This window comes from Lissotriton helveticus, chromosome 1_1 (assembly GCF_964261635.1).
Source record: "Lissotriton helveticus chromosome 1_1, aLisHel1.1, whole genome shotgun sequence".
Taxonomy (NCBI): domain Eukaryota; kingdom Metazoa; phylum Chordata; class Amphibia; order Caudata; family Salamandridae; genus Lissotriton; species Lissotriton helveticus.
Window position 1 is genome coordinate 1,684,614,405 of NC_136057.1, and position 22,535 is coordinate 1,684,636,939.

At 44.9% G+C, this 22,535-nt stretch overlaps 1 protein-coding gene across 1 annotated transcript in view; it reads left to right on the forward strand.

The window, feature by feature from the left end:
* LRP1 (LDL receptor related protein 1) overlaps nt 1-13,835 on the forward strand; it is a 1,472,234-nt gene extending 1,458,399 nt beyond the window's left edge. Inside the window, 1 exon segment of the mRNA XM_078688974.1 lies at nt 8,887-13,835. Coding sequence (XP_078545100.1) covers nt 8,887-9,024 — 138 coding nt within the window. The 3' untranslated portion in view covers nt 9,025-13,835.
* The last annotated feature ends 8,700 nt before the right edge of the window (nt 13,836-22,535 follow it).

The window sequence follows — 22,535 nt, forward strand, 5'->3', positions numbered from 1 at the left end:
CCAAGCCAATTCTTCACCAGAAAGGAGACAAGCTACCGGGGACCGGTTTCTGGCATTTCAGCCTCGTCGGCCCGGCTTGCTTGAATCCTGATGGAGCAGTGAGCAAGGGACTCATGTCTGAGTATACCCTGCCACACCTATAGTGGCCAAAAACGATTCAGAAAAGGGGGTGGTGATGAACAGAGTGTCTGAATTAAGCAGACCACTCTTACCCAGTCCAAAGATCAGGGCTTGATCCATCACCGTTATTTAGCTTACTGCCCCATCCCAGCTCAGAACCTGGCTATATGCAAATTAGTCTGTCCCTGGCCCAGTGCATCATGGGAACAGGGCAGACCAAACTACCAAGCCAATTCTTCACCAGAAAGGAGACAAGCTACCGGGGACCGGTTTCTGGCATTTCAGCCTCGTCGGCCCGGCTTGCTTGAATCCTGATGTAGCAGTGAGCAAGGGACTCATGTCTGAGTATACCCTGCCACACCTATAGTGGCCAAAAACGATTCAGAAAAGGGGGTGGTGATGAACAGAGTGTCTGAATTAAGCAGACCACTCTTACCCAGTCCAAAGATCAGGGTGATCCATCACCGTTATTTAGCTCACTGCCCCATCCCAGCTCAGAACCTGGCTATATGCAAATTAGTCTGTCCCTGGCCCAGTGCATCATGGGAACAGGGCAGACCAAACTACCAAGCCAATTCTTCACCAGAAAGGAGACAAGCTACCGGGGACCGGTTTCTGGCATTTCAGCCTCGTCGGCCCGGCTTGCTTGAATCCTGATGGAGCAGTGAGCAAGGGACTCATGTCTGAGTATACCCTGCCACACCTATAGTGGCCAAAAACGATTCAGAAAAGGGGGTGGTGATGAACAGAGTGTCTGAATTAAGCAGACCACTCTTACCCAGTCCAAAGATCAGGGCTTGATCCATCACCGTTATTTAGCTCACTGCCCCATCCCAGCTCAGAACCTGGCTATATGCAAATTAGTCTGTCCCTGGCCCAGTGCATCATGGGAACAGGGCAGACCAAACTACCAAGCCAATTCTTCACCAGAAAGGAGACAAGCTACCGGGGACCGGTTTCTGGCATTTCAGCCTCGTCGGCCCGGCTTGCTTGAATCCTGATGGAGCAGTGAGCAAGGGACTCATGTCTGAGTATACCCTGCCACACCTATAGTGGCCAAAAACGATTCAGAAAAGGGGGTGGTGATGAACAGAGTGTCTGAATTAAGCAGACCACTCTTACCCAGTCCAAAGATCAGGGCTTGATCCATCACCGTTATTTAGCTCACTGCCCCATCCCAGCTCAGAACCTGGCTATATGCAAATTAGTCTGTCCCTGGCCCAGTGCATCTTGGGAACAGGGCAGACCAAACTACCAAGCCAATTCTTCACCAGAAAGGAGACTAGCTACCGGGGACCGGTTTCTGGCATTTCAGCCTCGTCGGCCCGGCTTGCTTGAATCCTGATGGAGCAGTGAGCAAGGGACTCATGTCTGAGTATACCCTGCCACACCTATACACCTAGAAATGAATTCAGCAGCCCACATGCCTCGAACTGAATATGCTACTTACCAGTATGCATCTGTTCTTGGCATGTAGGGCTGCTGACATTTATATCGCCCACCCTCCTCCCCGGCGCCTGTAGCGGCTGCAGATTTTACACTTACTCTTAGCATGGACATCGCTCACACTGTTACACTCCATCTTCGCCACAATGGCTAAAAACAATCTGGGGATGGAGTCGATGCCCATGCGCACTGTAGTCCAGGGGAGGAGCCACCTATCTCGTGATACTTCGAAGACTCTTCCAGGACAACAATGTGCAATCATCCGGACCCAACACTAGGCGGTGATCTATGCTATAGATATGAATGTCAGCAGCCCTACATGCCAAGAACAGATGCATACTGGTAAGTAGCATATTCATTAGTGTTAGATTCCTTACCGCCCCACCCATCACTCCATAGCTCCATGATGGCTGTTGTGATGTCTGGGAAGTTTGGTATCAAACTTTCCAGCACATTAAATCCATACTGATGCTAGTGTTGGATTTAATGAAAAATGCACACAGAGGGCATCTTAGAGATGTCCCGTGAAAAACGACCAACTCTGGTGTGTTTCTGACTGGCTCACAGCCATTTGCCACCGCCAGGCAGGTTTCTGGACCCCTGGCTAGACAGCCCTCCGCTCTCTGGGTCTTGGAACAAACACATCCTGGGAATAGGTGTCAAGCCTCCTCCCCCAAGATGGGCAGGGTCCCCGAAGAGGGAGCTTCAAAGGCCTGCCACCTTTGTTAGCTACCCACAGCCTTATGCTGCTATCAGCAACTGGCTTCCACCAGTTCTGACCCCCATTTGGGGTGCGAGAACCAGCGGGAAAATCTAGTTCGGAAGGGAGATGTGCCCACTTTTGCCAACCCCACCCCTCAGTTGGCGGAGGCGAGGTGAAACCCACATCTCAGTCTCCGCCATCTTATAAATAAATAGACCCTTCCAATAAGGAAGAAGCTTATGCCCCCCTCCCACTGGATGGGGAGTGGCATACTAGGGGTGTGGACACCCCATGGAAGGGACCCATTGCTTCCTGTTGCCAAAAAAATACCCTCAGACTACCTCAGACCCATTCTTGACCCTAACGTCCCTCAACCAGTATATTCAGTCAGAACATTTTCATATGACCACCCTCCAGAACATCATCCCACTGCTCCACTGGGGTGACTCAAATTCTGTGTTCGACCAAAAAGATGCTTACGTTCAATGGCCATTCATCCAGCTCCTCTGCTTTCTGGTAAGTGGATGGCACTACTATTTCAAGGTAGTGTTCTCCTTTGGAGTCACCACTTCCCCAAGGGTCTTCACAAAGGTTTTGGTTCTGGTGGCCAAGAATCTGTACAAAAACGCTATTCATGTCTTTCACTTTCTAGATGACTGGCTGATCAAGACCAGCAGCAAACAAAAATGCCTAGCACACATTCAAAATTGCGGTGTCCTTACTCCACAGACAGGGGTTCACCATCAGAGTGAAACAAATCCCATCTCCTGCCCCAACAGATTCAACTTTCTCTAGGGGTCATCCATAACGGTGTTAGAGAGGAAGAGATGGTATAGCATTTCAAAACCTGCTGGCTCTTTATCAGACAGGCATCCTCATCTTATGGAAGATATTAAAGTTGCTAGGGGGGATGTCCTTGCTTCGCTCTTGTGCCATGCACCAGACTGCACATACACCCACTCCAAGAATGCCTCGCGAAGCAATGGTCACAAGAGGAGAGTGATGGGGTAGATTTTGTATTGGTGATGGCCAAATCTCGGTGTACTCTTCTTTCATAAAACAGGTCCTGACTTTCTGCCTCAGGTGATCATTACCACTAATGCTTCACTCACAGAGTGGGGATCCCATCTCAGCCAGATGACTGGACAGAGCTCTGGAACTCCCAGCACTAGGGGTGTCATCATCTTACTGGAGTTTCTCGCCATCTGGCAAGCCCTTAGTAGTCTTCAAGCTCATCTGGGTTAAAACAGCACTCTCAAAGATGGACAACATATGGACATGTACTATGTCCAGCAGCTGGGGATAACTCCATCTCCTCAGCTGTCTGTTCTGGCCCCAGGTGACTTGTCCAAGTATGTTTCTTAACATACACCTTTAAGCTGAACACTTGCCATTGGTAGACAACTATTTTGCAGACCTCTTAAGCAGGACACATCATTTCTACGAGCTGAACCTCCAGATCCTCCACAAGTACTTCTGTCAGTGGGATACTCCAACCACTAACCTGTTCACTATTACTGTAAATGCAAAATGCTAAATCTTTGCCTCCAGGTACCCACATCCAAGGTCCTTGAAAAATGCATTCTTGATGAACAGGTCAGGGGTATTTGCTTACGCTTTTCCTCCTCTCCCGCTCATTCTGTACGTTGTAGGAAAAATGAGGTCGTCATCCATGACCCTAATCCTAGTGGCCAAAACCTGTACCAGATATTGTTGATACTTCATGCTCCTGGAGATGTCAGTCATCCCACATGATTATCTGCCACTGAGGCTCAACCTTCTCTCTCAGTATAAGGGCCAACTCAGGCACCCAGACATCGAACCTCTCAACCTCTCAACATAGCAACATAGCACCTAGAATTTGGGTACCTGCAGCTCCTGTAGGAGCGCATGTTCGTTTTCCGTGAGGCGTTGAGGCCCCACTACACATGCAGCAGAGTAGAAAACGTTTGTCCACTACTGCATTGCCAGCCATATAGTTCTCCTCAAGGGCTCATTCAGGACATCATGTGCTATCCTCTTCATCTCCGGACATCTGGAATAGCAAACACTTCCAACTGCCTACACTTTGGCTGCAATCGCAACTTTTGTGAAAAATTTGCAACATTTCTACCTCTTTAGTGGTTAAAGCTTTCATGGAGGGTCTTAAAAGAGTTCTGCCTCCCAAAACGCCCCCCAGCCCTTGTGGAACTTAAACGTAGTACTTAAACTTCTCATGGGTCCATCCTTTGAACTGCTATGCTCCTGTGCTTTCTCATTATTTCTGTGAAATAGCAGGCATTGCTCTATGATGCATCAGCAACTTTCAAGCTTTATCCATAGAATTACTTTTCAATAGGGTTCATAAGGATAGAATGTTTCATAGGACCAGTCCCAAGTTTGTACCAAAGCATCACATTAACCAAACCATGGTCCGCCATACCTTTTTCCCTCTCTATGACTTCGTAGCAGAAAGGGCCTTAAACATACTATATCTTGAAAGGGCACTCGTGTACTACATCGATAGCTCTAGGTCCTTCCTTGGTACATAATATTTTTGGCAACCTTTATCAAGCCTCACATGGGGCACCCCATCTCCCTGGAAGGTATTGTAAGATTTAATGTCAAATTCTTACATATCTGTTTTGCTATGGCCAAAAGCACAACAGGTGTGCCCCGCCCCCCCCCCCCCCCAGCACCCTCCACATGCAAATAGGGTGCCACCATCCTCTTTCTAGTCAACATACCTATAACAGACATCTACAAAGCAGCTACTTGTACATTCCGCACAGTAACAAAATACTGTTGCATGGACATCCAAGCCTGTTAACAGACTTTTGTATGTGTACTTGCAGCCTCCACTTATGCTATGAACAAAAAAATTGTATTTACTCCATAACAATATGTGTAGTGTGTAGTTCTGTATATTAACATGGGACCACCCTCTTCCCCAGAAGCCAATGATGATCACAGATGTCTTTACTATTCTATTATATTACCTTTTCACACACCGCTTGTTTTTGATACTGTCATCCACTTGCACTACATACCCACTGAACAGGAAAACTATCTGAGGTGAAACCATTGTACTGGTGCATTGTGTGCTAAGCGCCTGATGTTGTGTTTGATGGCTGGTACTCTGTCTGCTACCCTGACAGATTACCGCCTGTCAAATTTAGAGATGACCACCAGTCCAGTGGTCCTCTGTATACATTGAAAGGGACACATGTATGCTGACTAGCTAGAAGATTAGTCTATTATGGCACACTGAAATGTGTAATTACAGAAAAGGCTGGGCTGTTCCTAAGAATGGGTAATGTACGAAGCTCAAAAGAGTGCAGGATGTTGTAGGGCCTCGTGGAGTCCTACGATTGGGCATCCATTTTGTTGGATGTAATGCCCTCACACACCCTTTCAGGTGTCATGCTTCATCATCTGGGCTTGCTCCTCGTTGGGTCGGCGGTGCAATACCCAGCGGGCGACACCTTAAAGAGGGGCTCTTTAGTGGAGATTTTTTATCCAATTGCCGTTTAGATGAAGTGCGGGTGTGGGGCCAGAAGTGCGTAGACGTGCATGTGTGGGTTAAAGTAAAGCTAGGAGTACCGGGAATGACTTTATTCTGGAGGTCCCCTGCTTTAGTTAAAAACAAAAGCTAACCGGTACTCGCTGTAATATTATGCTTCCAATTTACGAATCACAAATTAGTGTGTGCTGTAGTTGGGAGACATGTTTCTCGCTCTAGTGCAGTGGCTAGCGATTCTTCAGGACCTACAAGTATAACTCAATTATCAACTGTCTACGTCAGTATGATTGGTATCTATTATTTAGAATACATTCAAGTTTAATACGTATGCAGAAAAAGTGGTGTTTCCCGCGTGATACCTGTGTTGGGCTGCTTCTACCTGGATTGGGAGAAAAGGAGCAAATCACAACAGGTATTGGATAAAAACAATAGGTGGTAATGTACATTCCTTGTTTCATGCTAGAACAGGTGCTGCTAGCATGTGAGTTCAACAATATTGAACATGTGTTCGTGCAAAACCTTAGTGAGCAACATGGTGGGCATGCTCCTGTGGGCAACTGTAAAAACTGTAAAAAAAAAACCTCTAGATTAGAGACATAAACGTAGCATCAACATCTATGGTGGAAAGGCTTCTGACTCACCTAAAGGGTAATGTATACAGACAACAACAGTATCCGGCGGGTAATACAGCGGGTTTACTCATCCAACATCTGGCTAGTTATAGGAGGAAACCTTGGTTAGAGGCTTGCGACTTATGGTGTGTTTCAACAGCTATGATGTCATAAACAAAAAAGGGGATGGATTAAGGATGGTGGTGGCTCCATGTCCAAAAGAGACGTCTGTGGTTCGTGGTGGGTTTAAAAAGGTGAGGCCTGCCCCCTGTGACAAGTTGCCCCTTATGTGGTCAGGTTCCTGCAAATATCAGGGTAGTATAGCCTTCGTGTTGTTCTAGTGTTCAGCTGAATATGTTAGTATATCGAGGTGTATAGTGAGTCCCAAGCCGTAGTGGAACCGTATTGCACACTCAGTGTACTTAGCACCACGCCACTCAATTCTTTAACCTATGTGTCCCACGTTTCAGGTAGACTGATTATCTCCGTGGCCCAATGTGACTTCTAGGGTGCGGTGGGCGTTGCGGTGTTGCCAGATAGCGTGTACAGAAGCTGGCGCCAACTACACTGAAATGTGTACAATATTTACTCAAAAATGTTGCATAAAGGCCATTATTTACTATTGGTTTTTTCTTAGATCACATATTCAGCTACATTATAGATAAAGTATATTTTCTGTGAAAAAAAACTAATTTGCAGACAAGGCTTTTCCAGCTGACCATGAATTCAGCAGCACTATTTTCACCTGCCTTTGGACAGAAATTGAGCCAGGACATCAACAACAGTTTACAGATTATGTTCGACCAACCACAACAAAACCAATTTAGTGGCCTCATAGTCAAGACACTCTAATAAGGGGTCTGGTGTTAGTATTCATGCCAAGATAGTGAGATACGATTACTTCAGACTAGTGGATTCGTTTGGTTATTGAATCAGAATACCTCCCTGGAAGACCACACAGATATCCTGATAAAGGGAATCTTAGCCATCCCAAGCACGGGTGTAGTGTGGAGATTCCTGCTTTTTTGATTAGAAATACATTCTATTATTTCAGGTACCTGCTTGTTTCCATGAATGTAGATAGGCTGCAGCCCAAGTATAACTTATGTTTTCTAGACAGAATTCTGATTAAACAAAATCTCATCATGGTTGTACTTCAGCATACTCCACCAGTCCTAAAGTGTCAGGACTAAATGTTACCTACCTTTGTAATATTCTTCCCCACTCCTATATGAAAGCCCTGACATTTTCTCTGAAGATTTGGAGTGGGAAGGGAAGTTTCCTAATTTAGGGAGCTGCCTTTCATCCATGTCATTTTTACAACAAATTCTTCTTGTACTTGGATAACAAGCTAATCGACACAGAGTCTTTAGAGGAAGCATGTAACACCTATTCGAATGTGTAACCTCCTAGAGAAAATGGCCTCCTAGGGCTGTTTTTTTCCATTCAGATAGGGAACCTTGTAAACCAAGGATATGAATACCGCATAAGCTAGACGATACTTCACTTCTTGATTCTTTTTTATTTTGGTAAACATGTAACCCTTGTTTGCAAATTAAAGAATAAAACCATCATAAAAGAAGATTATGCGTGTTGCTGCAGTTCTTTTCATGGAACACTACATTGAACCAGTTTGTACCACTGCATGCTGTGACTCTTACCATAGATACACACTTATCACGCATACATTCTTGCTCACATATTATTTGTGTCGCTCATGCAGTTATCTGATCTGCTTTCCAAATAGCGTCACACTTAGCCTTTTACATTTTACAAGTTGGGCTGAAGTTCTGTTGGCTGCGAGTCTTTCAAGCCACTGTAAAGGATATTTGTCTCAACTAGCAGCACAGACACTGATGTTAGAATAGGTTAATTAGCCCAGCTGGAAATTGAGAGCACACGAATGGAAAGTGTGATATTCAGGATGGTATGACAGGATCAGTTGGGTTTCAACTCATCATTATCTATCGGAGTAATTAGCTTTCAGATACACAGACCTGTTTTGTTTGGCTTAGGGGTAGTATTTCTTTAAGTCAAAGATATCATATGTCTTTTTGTGTCTTGTAACATTTTTGGGGGTTTAAAGATAGTGTGGGATACCATAATATTGGCCGGCTCTAACTACAAAAGGTGTCAATGCGAGCACATGGTAATATTGGGAGTATAAGTGGAGACTGAGAGAAAGGAAGCATGGTTGTAGCTTGGAAGCATAGAACACTATCTGGTGCTTGTGAACAGATGGTGACAAAGTACAAGAGAGGAGCATAAATAACTGGGTCAACAAAGGCCTATCACATAGGGTTGGCAAAACTTAATGATTAATGCATGAGGTAAATTGTATGGTGCCATAGGGTGTTTTGAATTTCCATAACAACCAACAAGTTTGTGATGGACATGATCCAGGTTCATCTCAACCTGTTTTACACCAGTCAGGGTTAAAATTGTAACTCATTGTCCTAATCCCTTTCTCTTTTCTTGTTTCCCCTCTGCTTACCTCCCTGCAGCCCACCAATTTCACCAACCCTGTCTATGCCACGCTGTACATGGGAGCCCAGAACAGCCGGAACTCTTTGGCGAGCACAGATGAGAAGCGGGAACTACTTTCCAGAGGAGATGATGACCTAGGGGATCCCTTAGCATAGAGCAAAGCTCCAGGGTGCTGGATGTTTACTGGAAATGGAACTGAAAAAAAAGACAAACCGAACACTGTACAAAGTGTACAAATGAAGGACAACTTTTATATATGTGATCTCAGTATTATATTTTCTTTGATATTTTTTTCGGATTCTATACTGACTTTTTTGCCGCTGCCTCTGCGTGCTGCTGGAACTTATGCAGACGGTCTCTCGGAGTCCAAGAGAACGGGCAGGGAACTTCGAAAGGATTGTGGGGGCATACATTTTTAACGTTACATTTAAGAAATGTAGAATTGCCAACATTTTTGTAGAGTTTGCTTTCTCACTAAGCCTGCCCCTGTGTACAGCGTGAGCTGATCTGCTACTCCTTTTTGACACTGTGGAGATGATCGTCCTCTGTACGCTCAGCTTACAATGGAGTCTTGCATTCCTCTTGCTTTGTCATAGTGCGTTCCAGTTTCAGCCAGGCTTTGCTAGTTAAAAAATCAGCCTGTCTGAAAGCTAGATTTGGGTCCATTCTTGGGGGGGTTCTCACTTGTGTGCAAGGGTGTGGTTAGCTGCAGTAAAAAGTAATATATTGTCTTTTTTCATAAAGAAAATATTCCTTCATTCATAGACGGACAGGGCTGTGGGTCCTCAGGTAATCAGAGGCAGGTGGAGCGTAACCACTACTCTCAACTTTGGAGCAAAAAGTGGCAAATGATCTTGTAGCTAAGAGGCAGCCCAATGTGAGTGAGGTTTCACCTCTGGCGACAGCACATGTGCAGGCCCTATGACACAGACTGTTTGATAGCCTGCGCAGAAATCTCTAGCCCTCAGGTCCACCTGTAAGGTACAGACCTGGAGAGTGGGATTAACATGCCTCAGAGAAGGAGATTATGAATAAAGAGGCATTCATAGGGAGTGGGGCCTGACTGTTATATGTTGTTACCTTCTACGAATAGCAAACAGTGGGCCCTGAACCCCTTCCCTAATGTGCAGATCCTGTACAATTACATTTATACGGTACCAACATTTTTAGTAATGCGGTTTTAATGGTACGGTTCAGAAAATCCTAATGGCAGATTTCTTTTAAAGCTTTTCTTTGTTTTTTGCACATTTTAAAGAATGAACAAATTATTATATTAAATGTTAAAGTTGTACCTTCTGTTTTTAAGAAGAATCATGAGCTGTTTTCATGGTGGCAGAAATTGTTGAGGTGAGGCTGCAGTCCAGTGTTATGTTGGGTTGGGGAACAAGAGCCCTGAAACATTCCAGACCCCATAGATTGCCTGGCCTGCTGGGATCGAGACAACCCTTTCCTCCCAACAACTGCAAGCAGCATTAATGCCTCTGTAGGCATACCATCAATTCTAAATGAATTTTTTAGACCAAGCTTCCTCCATCGAGTGCTTCAAGTCCGTTATCTGACAGCCTTTAGAGGAGGAGAGTTATTCTGTTTATGATTAATCTAATGTTTTAAAACAGGGCCATTCTAGTGCGTGTGGGCTACCATTTTCTCAGGGCTCCAGAATGGGTCCACAAACCTAGTGTGTGAATTTGCCTTAATATTGTCCTTTCATGGACAGGAATGTGATGGCATGTTTGGGCTCTTTGTTATTCTTTTCCCTACTGTCTATCGTGTATCCCCTCCCCACCTAGCCCTACACTTGTCAACCCCTCTCCATCCCTCCTGTTTGTGTATTACTCTACTAATTTAATTTTTATTTCGCATATTTTCTACAAATCATTCCATAGAAGTTGTTGGGACCTCCTTTTTGAGCAAGATGTCCCTGCACTAAATTAGAGTAGTTTATTCACTTGTTGGGTCAGCAGTCTTTCAAACAGAGTAGAAAGAATTTGGGCTTTTTAGGTTAGTAAAATTTGACTAATCTGTCAGTTTATTTGAGAGAAATTAGTTAACTCACTATTGTTTCCCCACTCCCAATGTTATCACTTTCTCTCCAAGATGACCCCAAACCACTAATATCCACTAAATCAATTATAGCTTTCCTTTCTATTTTTTGTTTTTTGCTAAAATCAACAGAATCCTGTTCACTTTCTTTATGCCAGAGTGCCACCAGCATTCATTTTTTATAGCTGTGACCTGGTGTTAACTCTTCACCAATCCCTCCCAGAGAGTGTCGTGTTGATTGCAGACTCTGATTATTTTAAGGCTCGTCACTCTTAATGTATTCCCTTCAAGCAAATCATCCGGTGTGAGTCTATCATCCTGATTCCCATAATCTCATTATCCCAAACCAGAAGAATTGAAAAACACGTTGTGTGCTATTTTGAATTCCTGCTAGCAAATCTAAATTGCTCAGTTTCATCAAAGTTCAATATAGCTAACTAAAGAAAAGTTAGCCTATTTTTAGAAAATATGTTGGAATACTGGGACTTAATTGTTTGACTTCCGAGTGGCTGTATGCCAGCTGTAGGTTCTTCCTTGGATTATTCACTGAACTGGGGAACTTCAAATTCTGTAGATTAGGGGCCATGTGACACCAAAGATACCGATGCCCTGCTGCACCAACTTGTCTCATTCAAAATGGCAACCTTTTGAGTATACAGAAAGTAGGGTTGAGTCCTCCGGTCCTCAGAGGGTTTCAGGACTTGGTAACAGTGCTCAAAATGTGTCATCTCATTAAAGGTTGCTAAGCTGCTATTGAGTTGGGAATCAAGTTAACTTGTGGTGTGTCTGTACTCAGTACTGAACTCGGTAAATGCAGCATGCTGTATAGGAAGTCATCTTTAACCTAAAGAGGTCCATGACTGGAGTGATCTAACCTTCTTTTCAAGAAGAAGCAAATATTATCCAAGCCCTAGCAGAAGTCCAGGCTTACTCTCTTAGTGGTGCCAGTGGATGCTTTGGGCAAATTCTTAGGTGTCTCTCCTCTATGGCTTCCTCTATGTTCGGGTAAGCCAGCTCTTGTTATGCACTTCCCTATACAGAACTAGTGTCTGCTCTCTCTCAATCCTTCCAGAAGAGACTAAAGGCCATTCTGGTACCATTCTTCTGTGGTACTACTGATCATCCCAAGTTGTTGAAGGTCTAGGTGATGGATTTCTTCCAGGATGATAGCTCACCTGGCTATTCTGACACCTATTATTTGGAAGATATAACTCTATTATCCTCTCTTTACTTTTAAGGTTCTGTATTTTATGTTTAGTTTGACAAAGGTTGATCTGAAAATCATCACAATAAATCTTCTGTTTTCACACATTCTGCATTTTCAAACTCTGACTTCATCAACAGTCTTAATTACCTGTTTACTTTTCTCTGTAGTTGTTTCACTGGTGCAGTAGGACATGAATATTTTTCACATTTTTATCAATTTTAATACACACATGAAAAAATTGACCTTGTAAGACACCCTTTTATGTCCTCCCCTTTCTTTCACACACATTGGTGACTATATACTGTGCCTCCACCAACCTGCCACAAGGTTATGTTTACTCTTAGTGTAAATCGTAGTAGTAGCAAAACTTTGTCTCTTTATTTTACAGTATTATTGAATTAAGCTTCTAGTTTTTTTCTTATCTTTCATTGCTTTAAAACTGTAGCATTCACCTAGTCACTTTGAGGTCCCTCATAATACATCACAAACATAATAGATTTGTATGTTGTTGTTCCCTTCGTGCCCCACAGACTCTCTTGTATGATAGAGGAGGGCCCCAGGGGCAGACCATAACTAGACTGACTCTCGAAGTGGAATGCACTGCAGACTGCACTTTGCAATGAAGAACCCTAGATATTCTTCTCTAAACCTCTTACAGCTCACTCATCGGAGGAATAGCAGACAATTACAGATGCTTTGTAGTAAATAGGAAATATGGCCATCTCTCTGAATTTCTATAGAAACAATATATGTAATATATTCAGGAGGCTTCCGGTGTTCCCACGGTAGTCTTTCTTTGGATCAGGAAGCTTTTCTGGTATGTTCTTTATGTCTCTACCATTCCAATGTTACGTCATTAATTTAGTACACTTTTCAAACATGAAGGATTTGGAAAAGGAATCCATCAAAGCAGGACAGTGCTCACGGTGCCCATTGGTGAAGCTTAAAATGTCATGTCCTTGGCTGGTGGCTACTGCCTGGTGTCTTATGAAAAGGTGGGAATCTTTATGCTGAATTGCATATCCACAAGGAACAGAAGGGTAACAATTCCCTTTGAAAAATGTTTTGTTTGAGGACTGCTTTCCCTACAGGTATTCCAAAATCCCCACCACAGTACCACCCTCCCTTAAATACCCTACCCAACAAGCAAATCTTCATATTAATATGCCTTTCCACTTTACACTCAGAGCACCCTCAGCAGGTACTCCTCTCATTTGGAATCTACCCTTATCCTAAACTGCATCATTTAACTCTCTGCTTGTTTTTCTTTTATTATTTTTATTTGGGGTGGTGGGTGAGGGGAGGAAGTGCCAGTCACTTTAAAGTAATTAATTTTGGGGGTGGGGACACTTAAATAAAGATTTGCAGCACTTGTCTCACTATGGTGAGGAGGAGACCGAATGAACCAGATAATGTATTATCTCTTCGCTTCCCTCAATGTTTTTAAAGAGTATTCCTCACACCTTTCTCCTGAGCTAACTTTGTTTCTGTCAAAGTGCCAGTGTTCTGCTTTTTTCTCCATTAAGACATTTCAGGGAAAAACAGAACTGAAGATAGCTTTTTTAATAGCATGTCTCAATCCTTTTTTTCTATTTTGTGGAGGAATGCGAGGCAGGTAATTTTAAAAGAAACATTTTAATATTTTTGTTTTGTTGGATTACTTTACAACTTAAATAACACAGAATATTGTTATAAATAAAAGTGTAAAAAATGGAAGTGCTGGCTGCCTGCCTCTTGATTGAAAGGTCCGGGTATTCAACCATTTTAATTTACTTTGCAAACCAAAAATATTGTGTGCTTTTACTGTTATATACTGGATATATGGGTAATCAACAGTGGTGAAGGTAACACATAGTTTTAACTTTGAACTAGATTTTATTCTTGCAATATTTCCAATATTTGGGCTTTACCTTCTATTTACTTGGAAGGTGCAAAGTTAAGCAATGAAAAATGCCACCTGCAATTGATTTATGCTTATATACTTGGGCCTCAAGGCTCCAAATATATAGTTCATGCTAGAAGAGAGGCTTTGTCCTTGCAAATTGCACCTCATTGATATGAGAGAATGTTTTTTGAGTCTTTCAGTTCTGTTATAAAAAAAGTTTTGATGTACAAGGAAAGCCAATCCAGTCACCAAGCCTGTAATGGCAATTGATCTGTCCTTGAGAATCACGTTTTAAAAAATTTAATTTCTTTATTGCGAGTGTTAAAATTCAAGTGGGTAGTAAGTCGCTTTTGTAAACCATTCATATAAACTTTCACTTTGCCAAGGCTCTAGTGGGGCAAAATATAAACGGCCTTGTGAGCATATATCTCTATTTAGTAAGCAGGCACCCCCCTCCAAATACAGTTTGTGTATTGAAATTAGGCAAAGGAAATGGGTGATGAGTTCTATAGTGTGTATATCTTAGGTACTCTTATCACCCAGTGTCATCCTGTCATTACATAATAAATATTGTGCCACCTCAACCTTTACAAAGGTTAAGGTCTTCCCTCTACATTACACCCTAGCTTCTGCTGGTTACCTGGCAAAATCTAGGGTGAATAGTTTGTGTAACCTGGAATTTACAATGGTGAACTTCTGTTCTTGCCCGCATCTCATACTGGAGGTCATGTTTCAAGGTAATAACCCATGGAAGGTGACTGGTCTCCCAACAGACTCCACTGTACCAATGCTCTGCATGCTCCTGCTAACTTGTGTTGGACTCAGATGTTTGCAACTTGCTTCCCTTCAGCTACGTTTTTCAAGTCACAAAATATAGTATCTGAAAGAGACACGTTAGTGATAGATTCCTTACCTTAGAATATCACCAGGCGTCAGACTGGATCCGGAAAGTTTTGCTTAGCAGTACCCCTGCTTGTCAGTAGGTGGCATCCTGCGGCTCAACGTCCGTCGCTGGTGTCGTATGCGCCGAGATGACATCACGGAGACTACTTAGGCGCCAACCATGCGCGCCGGCATCAGTTCTTTCTTTTTCCTCGCCAGTAAGCGTAGATCCTGTTAGAGCACGTACCCTAGTCATTTTTTGACTATCTTTTAGAGACTTTTGTCTCCTGTTGCTTTTCTCTGGTGCTGGTAGGAATGCCTGGTTTTTAAGTCTTGCGGGACCTGCCGTCGCAATATGTCGGTGGCGGACCCTCATGACGACGGTCTCTACTGCCTGGAGCGCGACCATTTTATTTTATTTTTTTATTTTTAAGAAGCTTATAAAGCGCGCAGCTACCCCCGTCGGGGGTGTCCCGGCGCTGCAGATTGCAAGCTAGAAAGAAATGAGAGGCTATGAGATGGTGAACAACCAAGTTTTGAGTTTGCTTCGGAACACAGGCTCCGAATCAATGAACCTAAGATCCAGTGGAAGACTGTTCCAAAGTTTAGCTGTGACTACTCCGAACGCTCTGCCCCCGCTCCTGGCACGACGACCATGACTCCCGGTCCTGTCTGGACTGTAGGGCTATTGCCCAAAGGCCCTGAAGGAAAGGTGCTGGAAGCTGTTTGAAGTTTGGCACTCGTACCCACGCCGTTCGAGATCCAGGGGTTGTTCCCGTGACCGTTTACCACCATTCCTCTTTACCTTCGGATGAAAAAGAAGTGAAGAAGTGTTTTCACTCTCCGACGTCCCCCCGTCGGTCCCCGGATGTGGAGGAGGGGGACAGGGGCTTTGCCCCTGTGGCTCCTTTGAAGCCTGGGAGTCCCGCTGCCTACCCGCATTAACCGGGACCGTCGGCGACTCCCGCACAAATGCAAGAGTTCCTTGCTGCCATGGACCGCCTGTTTGTGCCTCGGGCTCCCGCCGGTGCGCCTTCGGGCCCCACGGTCCTGTGTCCAGATCCTGCTGGTCCGCCGACTCCTTCGGCGGATCCAGCCCCGGTGCCCTTACCGAAGTCTTGTTGGGCACTTGGTCACTGCCCGCCACCGGTACCCCCTTGTATAAGAAGACCCCCAGGCATTATCACCCGGCGCCGGGTGACCTTGCCTTTCTGACCACTCATCCTACACCCGAAAGTCTGGTCATTCAAGCTTCTACATCTCAAAGTGCCTTTCCCACGGCTCTGCCGGCTAAGAACTCTAAGAAATTGGAGCAGTTTGGCAAGCGGTTGTTCCCTTCGGCCAGCTTAGGGCTGCAGTCGGTGAACACCACCTGCCTTCTGGGCCGCTATTCCCACGCGGTGTGGGATGCCATTGCTGAAGTGTTGCCTCAATGCCCTGAGGAGGTCCAGGCTGTATTGTCTCAGGCTGTGGGTAAGGACGTGGCTAAGTTCGCCATTCGTTGTGGCTTGGACACCGCAAACTCCCTCCGTAGGGCAATCTCCACGACCGTGGCGCTCCGTTGCCACGCCTGGTTGAGGTCCACCGGGTTCTCCCTGGACGTCCAGAGCTCTCTCATGGACATGCCTTTTGACGGCACTCACCTGTTTGGTGATAAGGCCGACACTGCACTGGAGCGTTTTAAGGACTCTCGAGCTACAGCCTAGTCCTTGGGCCTTTCCACCACGCGCCCGGCCATGTCTACCTTTCATTCCTTTTGTGGCCAAGGCAGAGGCGCCCCTGCTAGTTCGTTCAGCCAAAAGCCTGCACAGAACCAATCTCAGCGCGCCCGTGGACGTGGAGGCCGCGGGATGGCTCCGGGGTCGGCGTGAGGGTCAGCCCCTCTCGGCCCGCGACGTCCACCTCGAATTCCCATACCCTTCCCCCTCTTCTCTATCCTTTCTCTCCCACGCTAGGCTAATCGCTCTGGACTTGTTGTGGACCAATGCAATACATGTAATTTGATCGTGTAAAACTGGAGTTGTTTTAATGTCCGGATGGGTTTTGAGTAGTACCTCATTGTAATTCTGTTGCATTACAATTAATTATCCATGTATAGTGTGGTATGATATTGCCTTAACCTACCCCCCTCCCTAGCCTCTCCCCATTCCTATACCCTACCTCCCTCTTTTCCATCCTTTCCCTCCCTCACTAGCCTAATCTCTCAGGATTTGCTGTAGCCCATTGCAACTTTTGTAATTTGATTGTGTAATATTTATGCTGCCTTTCTACTGTTTTTTTTTGTTTTTAATACTACCTCATTGTAATATTTTGCCTTGTTGCAATTGATGCCTGTGTAAAGCGCTCTGAATCCCTAAATAAAATAAAAAAAGAAATTGTTTGAGCTTCAGGGCGCACACCACTCCAGTGGGTGGCAGGATTCGTCATCACCGTACCCATTGGCGTTCTGTCACTTCCGACAAGTGGGTGCTGCAACTCGTCCGGAGGGGTTACTCCCTCCCCTTCGCGTCTACCCCCCCCCCGCCCAGCCATGCCACCTCAGTTCCACCGCATGTCGGGGGACCACTTTGCGCTTCTCCAACAGGAAGTTTTGGCCCTCTTTGCCTAGGGGGCCATCGAGCCCTTTCCTGGGCCGGAAGTAGGGCGTGGTTGTTATTCCCACCACTTTCTGGTCCTCAAGAAGGACAAAAGGGGCTTGTGCCCCATCATGGAACTCAGGGACGTCTATCGCTTCCTCCGGAAGGAGAAGTTCAAGATGTTGACTCTGGCTCAGGTCTTGGCTGCCCTCGACCCTGGAGACTGGATGGTAGCGTTGGACTTGCAGGAAGCATATTTTCACATCCCTGTCCTGCTGGGCCACCGGCGTTACCTGCGGTAGGACAGGCGCATTTTCAGTTTGCCGTGCTCTCCTTCGGCCTTACCAGCTCCTCTCAGGTGTTCACGAAAGTGATGGCGGTGGTCGCAGCTCACCTGCGTAGGTCAGGGGTGTCAGTCTTCCCCTACCATGACGACTGGTTGTTGAAGGCGGGCTCCCACCTTCAGACTACGGCCGTCCTCCCACACTTGCTGGGGTTCTCCATCAATGTGCCAAAGTTGCACCTGAGTCCCTCTCAGAAGTTCCCCTTCATCAGAGCGGTTCTGGATTCAACGCGGTTTCGGGTTTATCTTCCCAAGCAGCGAGTCCGGGATGTTCAGGCTGTGAGTCCGATCTTTCGGCCTCTATCCCGGGTTTCAGTTAGGATGACCCTCCGGCTCCTGGGCCTGATGGCCTCCTGCATCCTGCTAGTGCAACATGCCAGATGGCACATGTGGGCTCTGCAGTGGGACCTGAAGTTCCAGTGGGCGCAGCATCAGGGCGACCTGTCCGATCACGTCCAGATCTCGGAGGGCACTGCACGACACTTGCAGTTGAAGAACTGGGATTTCAAGTACCCAGCGGCACCAGGGACATGCCCAAAGTCCTCTGGGTTCCCTTGCCTTGGTATACAGAGACACGGAATACTTCTAGGTGGTGTCAGAGATCAAATTTATTAGCTGCAGCTAGTAGCAGAAATCCCAGTAATACAACACGGTGAACAACTCAAGAAACTGCTCAATTTTACTAAGGCGAGACATCCCTATTTATACACAAAAAGGTACATTTAAAATGCATGCCCCTGCACCAAAATTCAACCAATAGAAAATACATGACATCACACAGCATCATATAGTAAAGCTCATTTTACAGTGTCCCAACCCACAAGTTAATATTTAGGCATATCTAAATAATAATCTGGAAGGCCCGGACAAACCCTTAATTGAAAGCGTAACCCATGAAATGAAGAAACAGTAAAGAAAAGTAGTTTCAGATAACGTGCAAGGTAACAGAAACGTAAAGAAACTTAAAAGTTAACAAATGTCTTGAATGATGATTGGGAAAGTGGATAACGATCTTGCAGGGAAATTGGCTTGGCAGGGTCAATTCCAGGTGAAAGGCCAGCTTCTGAAATTAACTCCAGCGCACGAAGGAAACCTTAGTTAATGTACACATGACCCACAAAAGGTCAGACTGCTTTGCTCGCAGACTAACTTCTGAGGCCTACGTAAAAGGCAACACCAGATGGCAGTCACGACGCATGGCAAAAACCCATGTTTAGAAAAGAAAGTCGTGCACTTTAAAAGCACGTAAAATCACAGAACCTCAGACCCTCCTTTTGCCATTACGTAGGCAATAACCTAAACTCATGTCAATCTGAATCTAGGTCTATATCTATTCTCATCAGGTCATCAAGGTGTTGCTGTAACATCATCTTATTATCCTTCACTTCTCTCGGGACTGGTCTTCTCACACAGATCGTAGCACAAAGACTACAAATGGCGGGACCACACTGGATGCATAAACAACACGAGAAAAGGATAGCGAACGCCATACCAAGGAACATCAGAATCTTCCATCCCCATTTGGACAGCGATAATATCTAGAACAAAACGGTTCTGTAATGTCATAAGGCGATCCGCTTGAAGCTCAGCTGTAATATTGATAAGGGCACCTGCAGTCTCATTTATAGTGGCCTCAACCACTCTAGTAAGCTGACTAATATTCCTACTATTAGCCATAGGACCCCAAAAGGGTAGGAAACCCTTAAAGAAGTTTCCAGCTTCCTGTGCGATAGTATCTTTCGCATCGATTACACCTCTACCATATCTTGTCTTATGGTAATCGGAAACAGCAGTGTATGTAGGGGGAAGCAAAAATGCCACGTAACATGTGCCGGAAAAATCAGATGGCAACCATGTGTATGCTCTATCGTGACAAACAAAATACGTGCCTTTAGCTGGCACGAACGGAGGAGATTTCTGGGACGTATAAACATGTGTGAACACACACACTCTTACCAAGCTGAGCTCTCGGATTCTGACCATTACCTTGCAAACAAAGATGACCTCGGTGGGGTATAATCCAAATAGGGGGAGACCTTCGCTGCCTTTCTTTCTCCGTCAAGCTAACACTATATGTCGTCTTATTCCAACCGACATATGCTCGTACCTCATCTCTAGGGATAGCGTTATACGCATCGATATCTCTAATCATATCAACTATTCCCCGTATCAAGGCATTATTATTTGCATTGTCTTTGACAGAACGTACAGAAGAGGCTTCATTCGCATAGATAAACATTGATTGGAGTGCCCAAACTGACCCGTTAGGCGAAAAAGGCAAAACCAAATATGGCATTCCCTTATCTGTAGTATGTGGCATAAGACCACACACCCAACAATTCGTGGTATTTATGACTAGCTGATGCAACATCTGTATAAACTAATTGTTCACAAATTCTGATCTTCGTGTCTGTTCATGTTCAGGTAACGTATGAAACTTATGTGGAGAAACAGTAGAAAAAGAAAGAGTAGGTTGGGAGGTAGATGTAAGTGGCAATTGTGTGACATAGAAAATCCAACCCACACAAGCTAACGTAATATTCACAAGCATAAGAAAACACATTATTAAAAAACATTTGCTACGAACCAATATACATATTCGGTTTTTAGAATCCACTTTCCTAACACATTTTTCAGACTCAAGAAACTCCATCCTCTAACGTGCTGCTCATGGAAATTTTCCTTCTTCACTTAAGTGTGCGCCAAGATCGCACTAACGACCCTGAACCACAGATCTTGTGTCAATACGTAGCTCACCCCTTAAGAACTTCCTACCGTGACCCTGCAGCTGAGTCCGGATGGTGACTCGAAAAAGCAAAAAAGTCTCTTGATCTGACAAGGTGTAATTCACTATATAAAAAAATATTCCAGTTTCACGTTTATTTGTCCATATGTACAGTCTTTCGCGGTCTTAGATTGTAGCGTTCTTTATCAGGTACAGTTGGATCCTTAAATAAAAGTTCCGGATTGGTGGTGTCAATCTTTAGATGAGGAGGCACAGCAGCTTGCAGAACATCATCATCCTCGCGTTCTGACGGTGACCATGTCAAATGATCATCACTAAATGGAACAAATCTAGGATTTTTTTCTCATTCAGAATCGGCTATACCTCTCCTCACCCACTTGTCATATGGTAAGGGCAAAGGAACTTTTTTCGTATGGGTGGCATGCACCCAGTTCTTTTTACCAGCTACTCTAACAGCAGTTCTAGTGACCAGAAGAACTAAGTAGAGACCAGTCCATCTCGGTTCCAGATTCTTGGTGCGCTGGAAATTCTTAACGAGAACGTAGTGTCCAGGTTCAATGGAATGGCCTGGATCTGTAGTAGCTGTCGGTAAACTGTCATGGACCTGTTAGTGGAGAACACGTAATTTAGCAGTCAAGTCATGTAAGTAATCCACCAACATAGGGTACTCAATACTGCTGTATTCTTTAGGACGAGGCACACCCCAAACATTGGCCGGACGACCAAACACGATTTCATACGGACTAAGTCCCACTCGAGAATGCACAGTCGTCCTTGTTGACAAAAGAGCCAACGGCAAGGCATCCGGCCATGTAAGACCAGTGCTTGCTTGTACCTTAGCTAATTTCAGCTTCAAGGTACCATTGGAACATTCAACAAGTCCAGCAGACTGGGGGTGATTCGCTGCATGGAACTTCTGATTTATTCCCAAACCAGCACATACTTTCTTCATGATTTGACCCACAAATTCACTTCCATTCTCGGCAAACCATACCTAGGGAAGTACTAGTACCTTGGTCTGACATTCGTCAGACCAAGGAAGAGGATGCGGAGTATCTTTCAGAGTCAATGCCAACAGTGGTTTTGCTAGCAAGGAAAAATTGGGGATCCTATGCCTACAATACGAAGTGATACCTAAAAAGGCACGCACTTCTCTCTGCGTGGATGGCACATTCATTTGTGCAATCGCTTGAATTCGTTCTGGGGTCAATCTCCTTCCCTCCTTCGACAAGAGTTACCTAAGTGGTCACTTCTTGGCGACAATATTGCAACTTTGAAGGTGACACTTTATGATGAAGGTCAGACAAATACCGCAACAAAGAAAGAGTAGCCTCTTTACAAATCTTTTCATCATCAGCAGTAATCAACAAATCATCGACGTACTGAATAAGAGTAGCACCAACAGGTAAAACAAAACCGTCAAGCTGAGTTTTCAACGCCTGACTATAGATGGAGGGACTTTCACAATAACCTTGGGGAGCTCTCTTAAACCGGAAGCTTCGGCCTCCTAATGAGAAGCCAAAAATATCCCTACTCTCTTCAGCAATAGGAATACTGAAGAAAGCATTCTTCAAATCGATGACAGAAAACCAAGCTGCCGAAGCAGGAATCAAAGTCAACAAAGCAGTGATATCGGGTACCACAGGAAACTGTGGCACGACTATCTTATTTACCTCTCGAAGGTCGATCACAAACCGGTACACAGGTGGCTGAGAAGCATCAGTACGTTTAAGGACAGGCAAAACAGGACTGTTACACACATTACCTCTCGTTTCTTCAACTACACCCTTCTCAACCAAATCATAAATGATCGCCAAAAGAGCTCTCTCTCCATCACTCGAGATCTTGTATTGGGGAATACGAGGCAGCCTAGCATTCGACTTAAGAGTAACAACATACGGAGGAATCTGCAAAAGACCAACATTATTTGGACCTGTAGCCCAAAGTGTATCAGGAAGCGAATGCAATTCCAGTGGCAAACAAT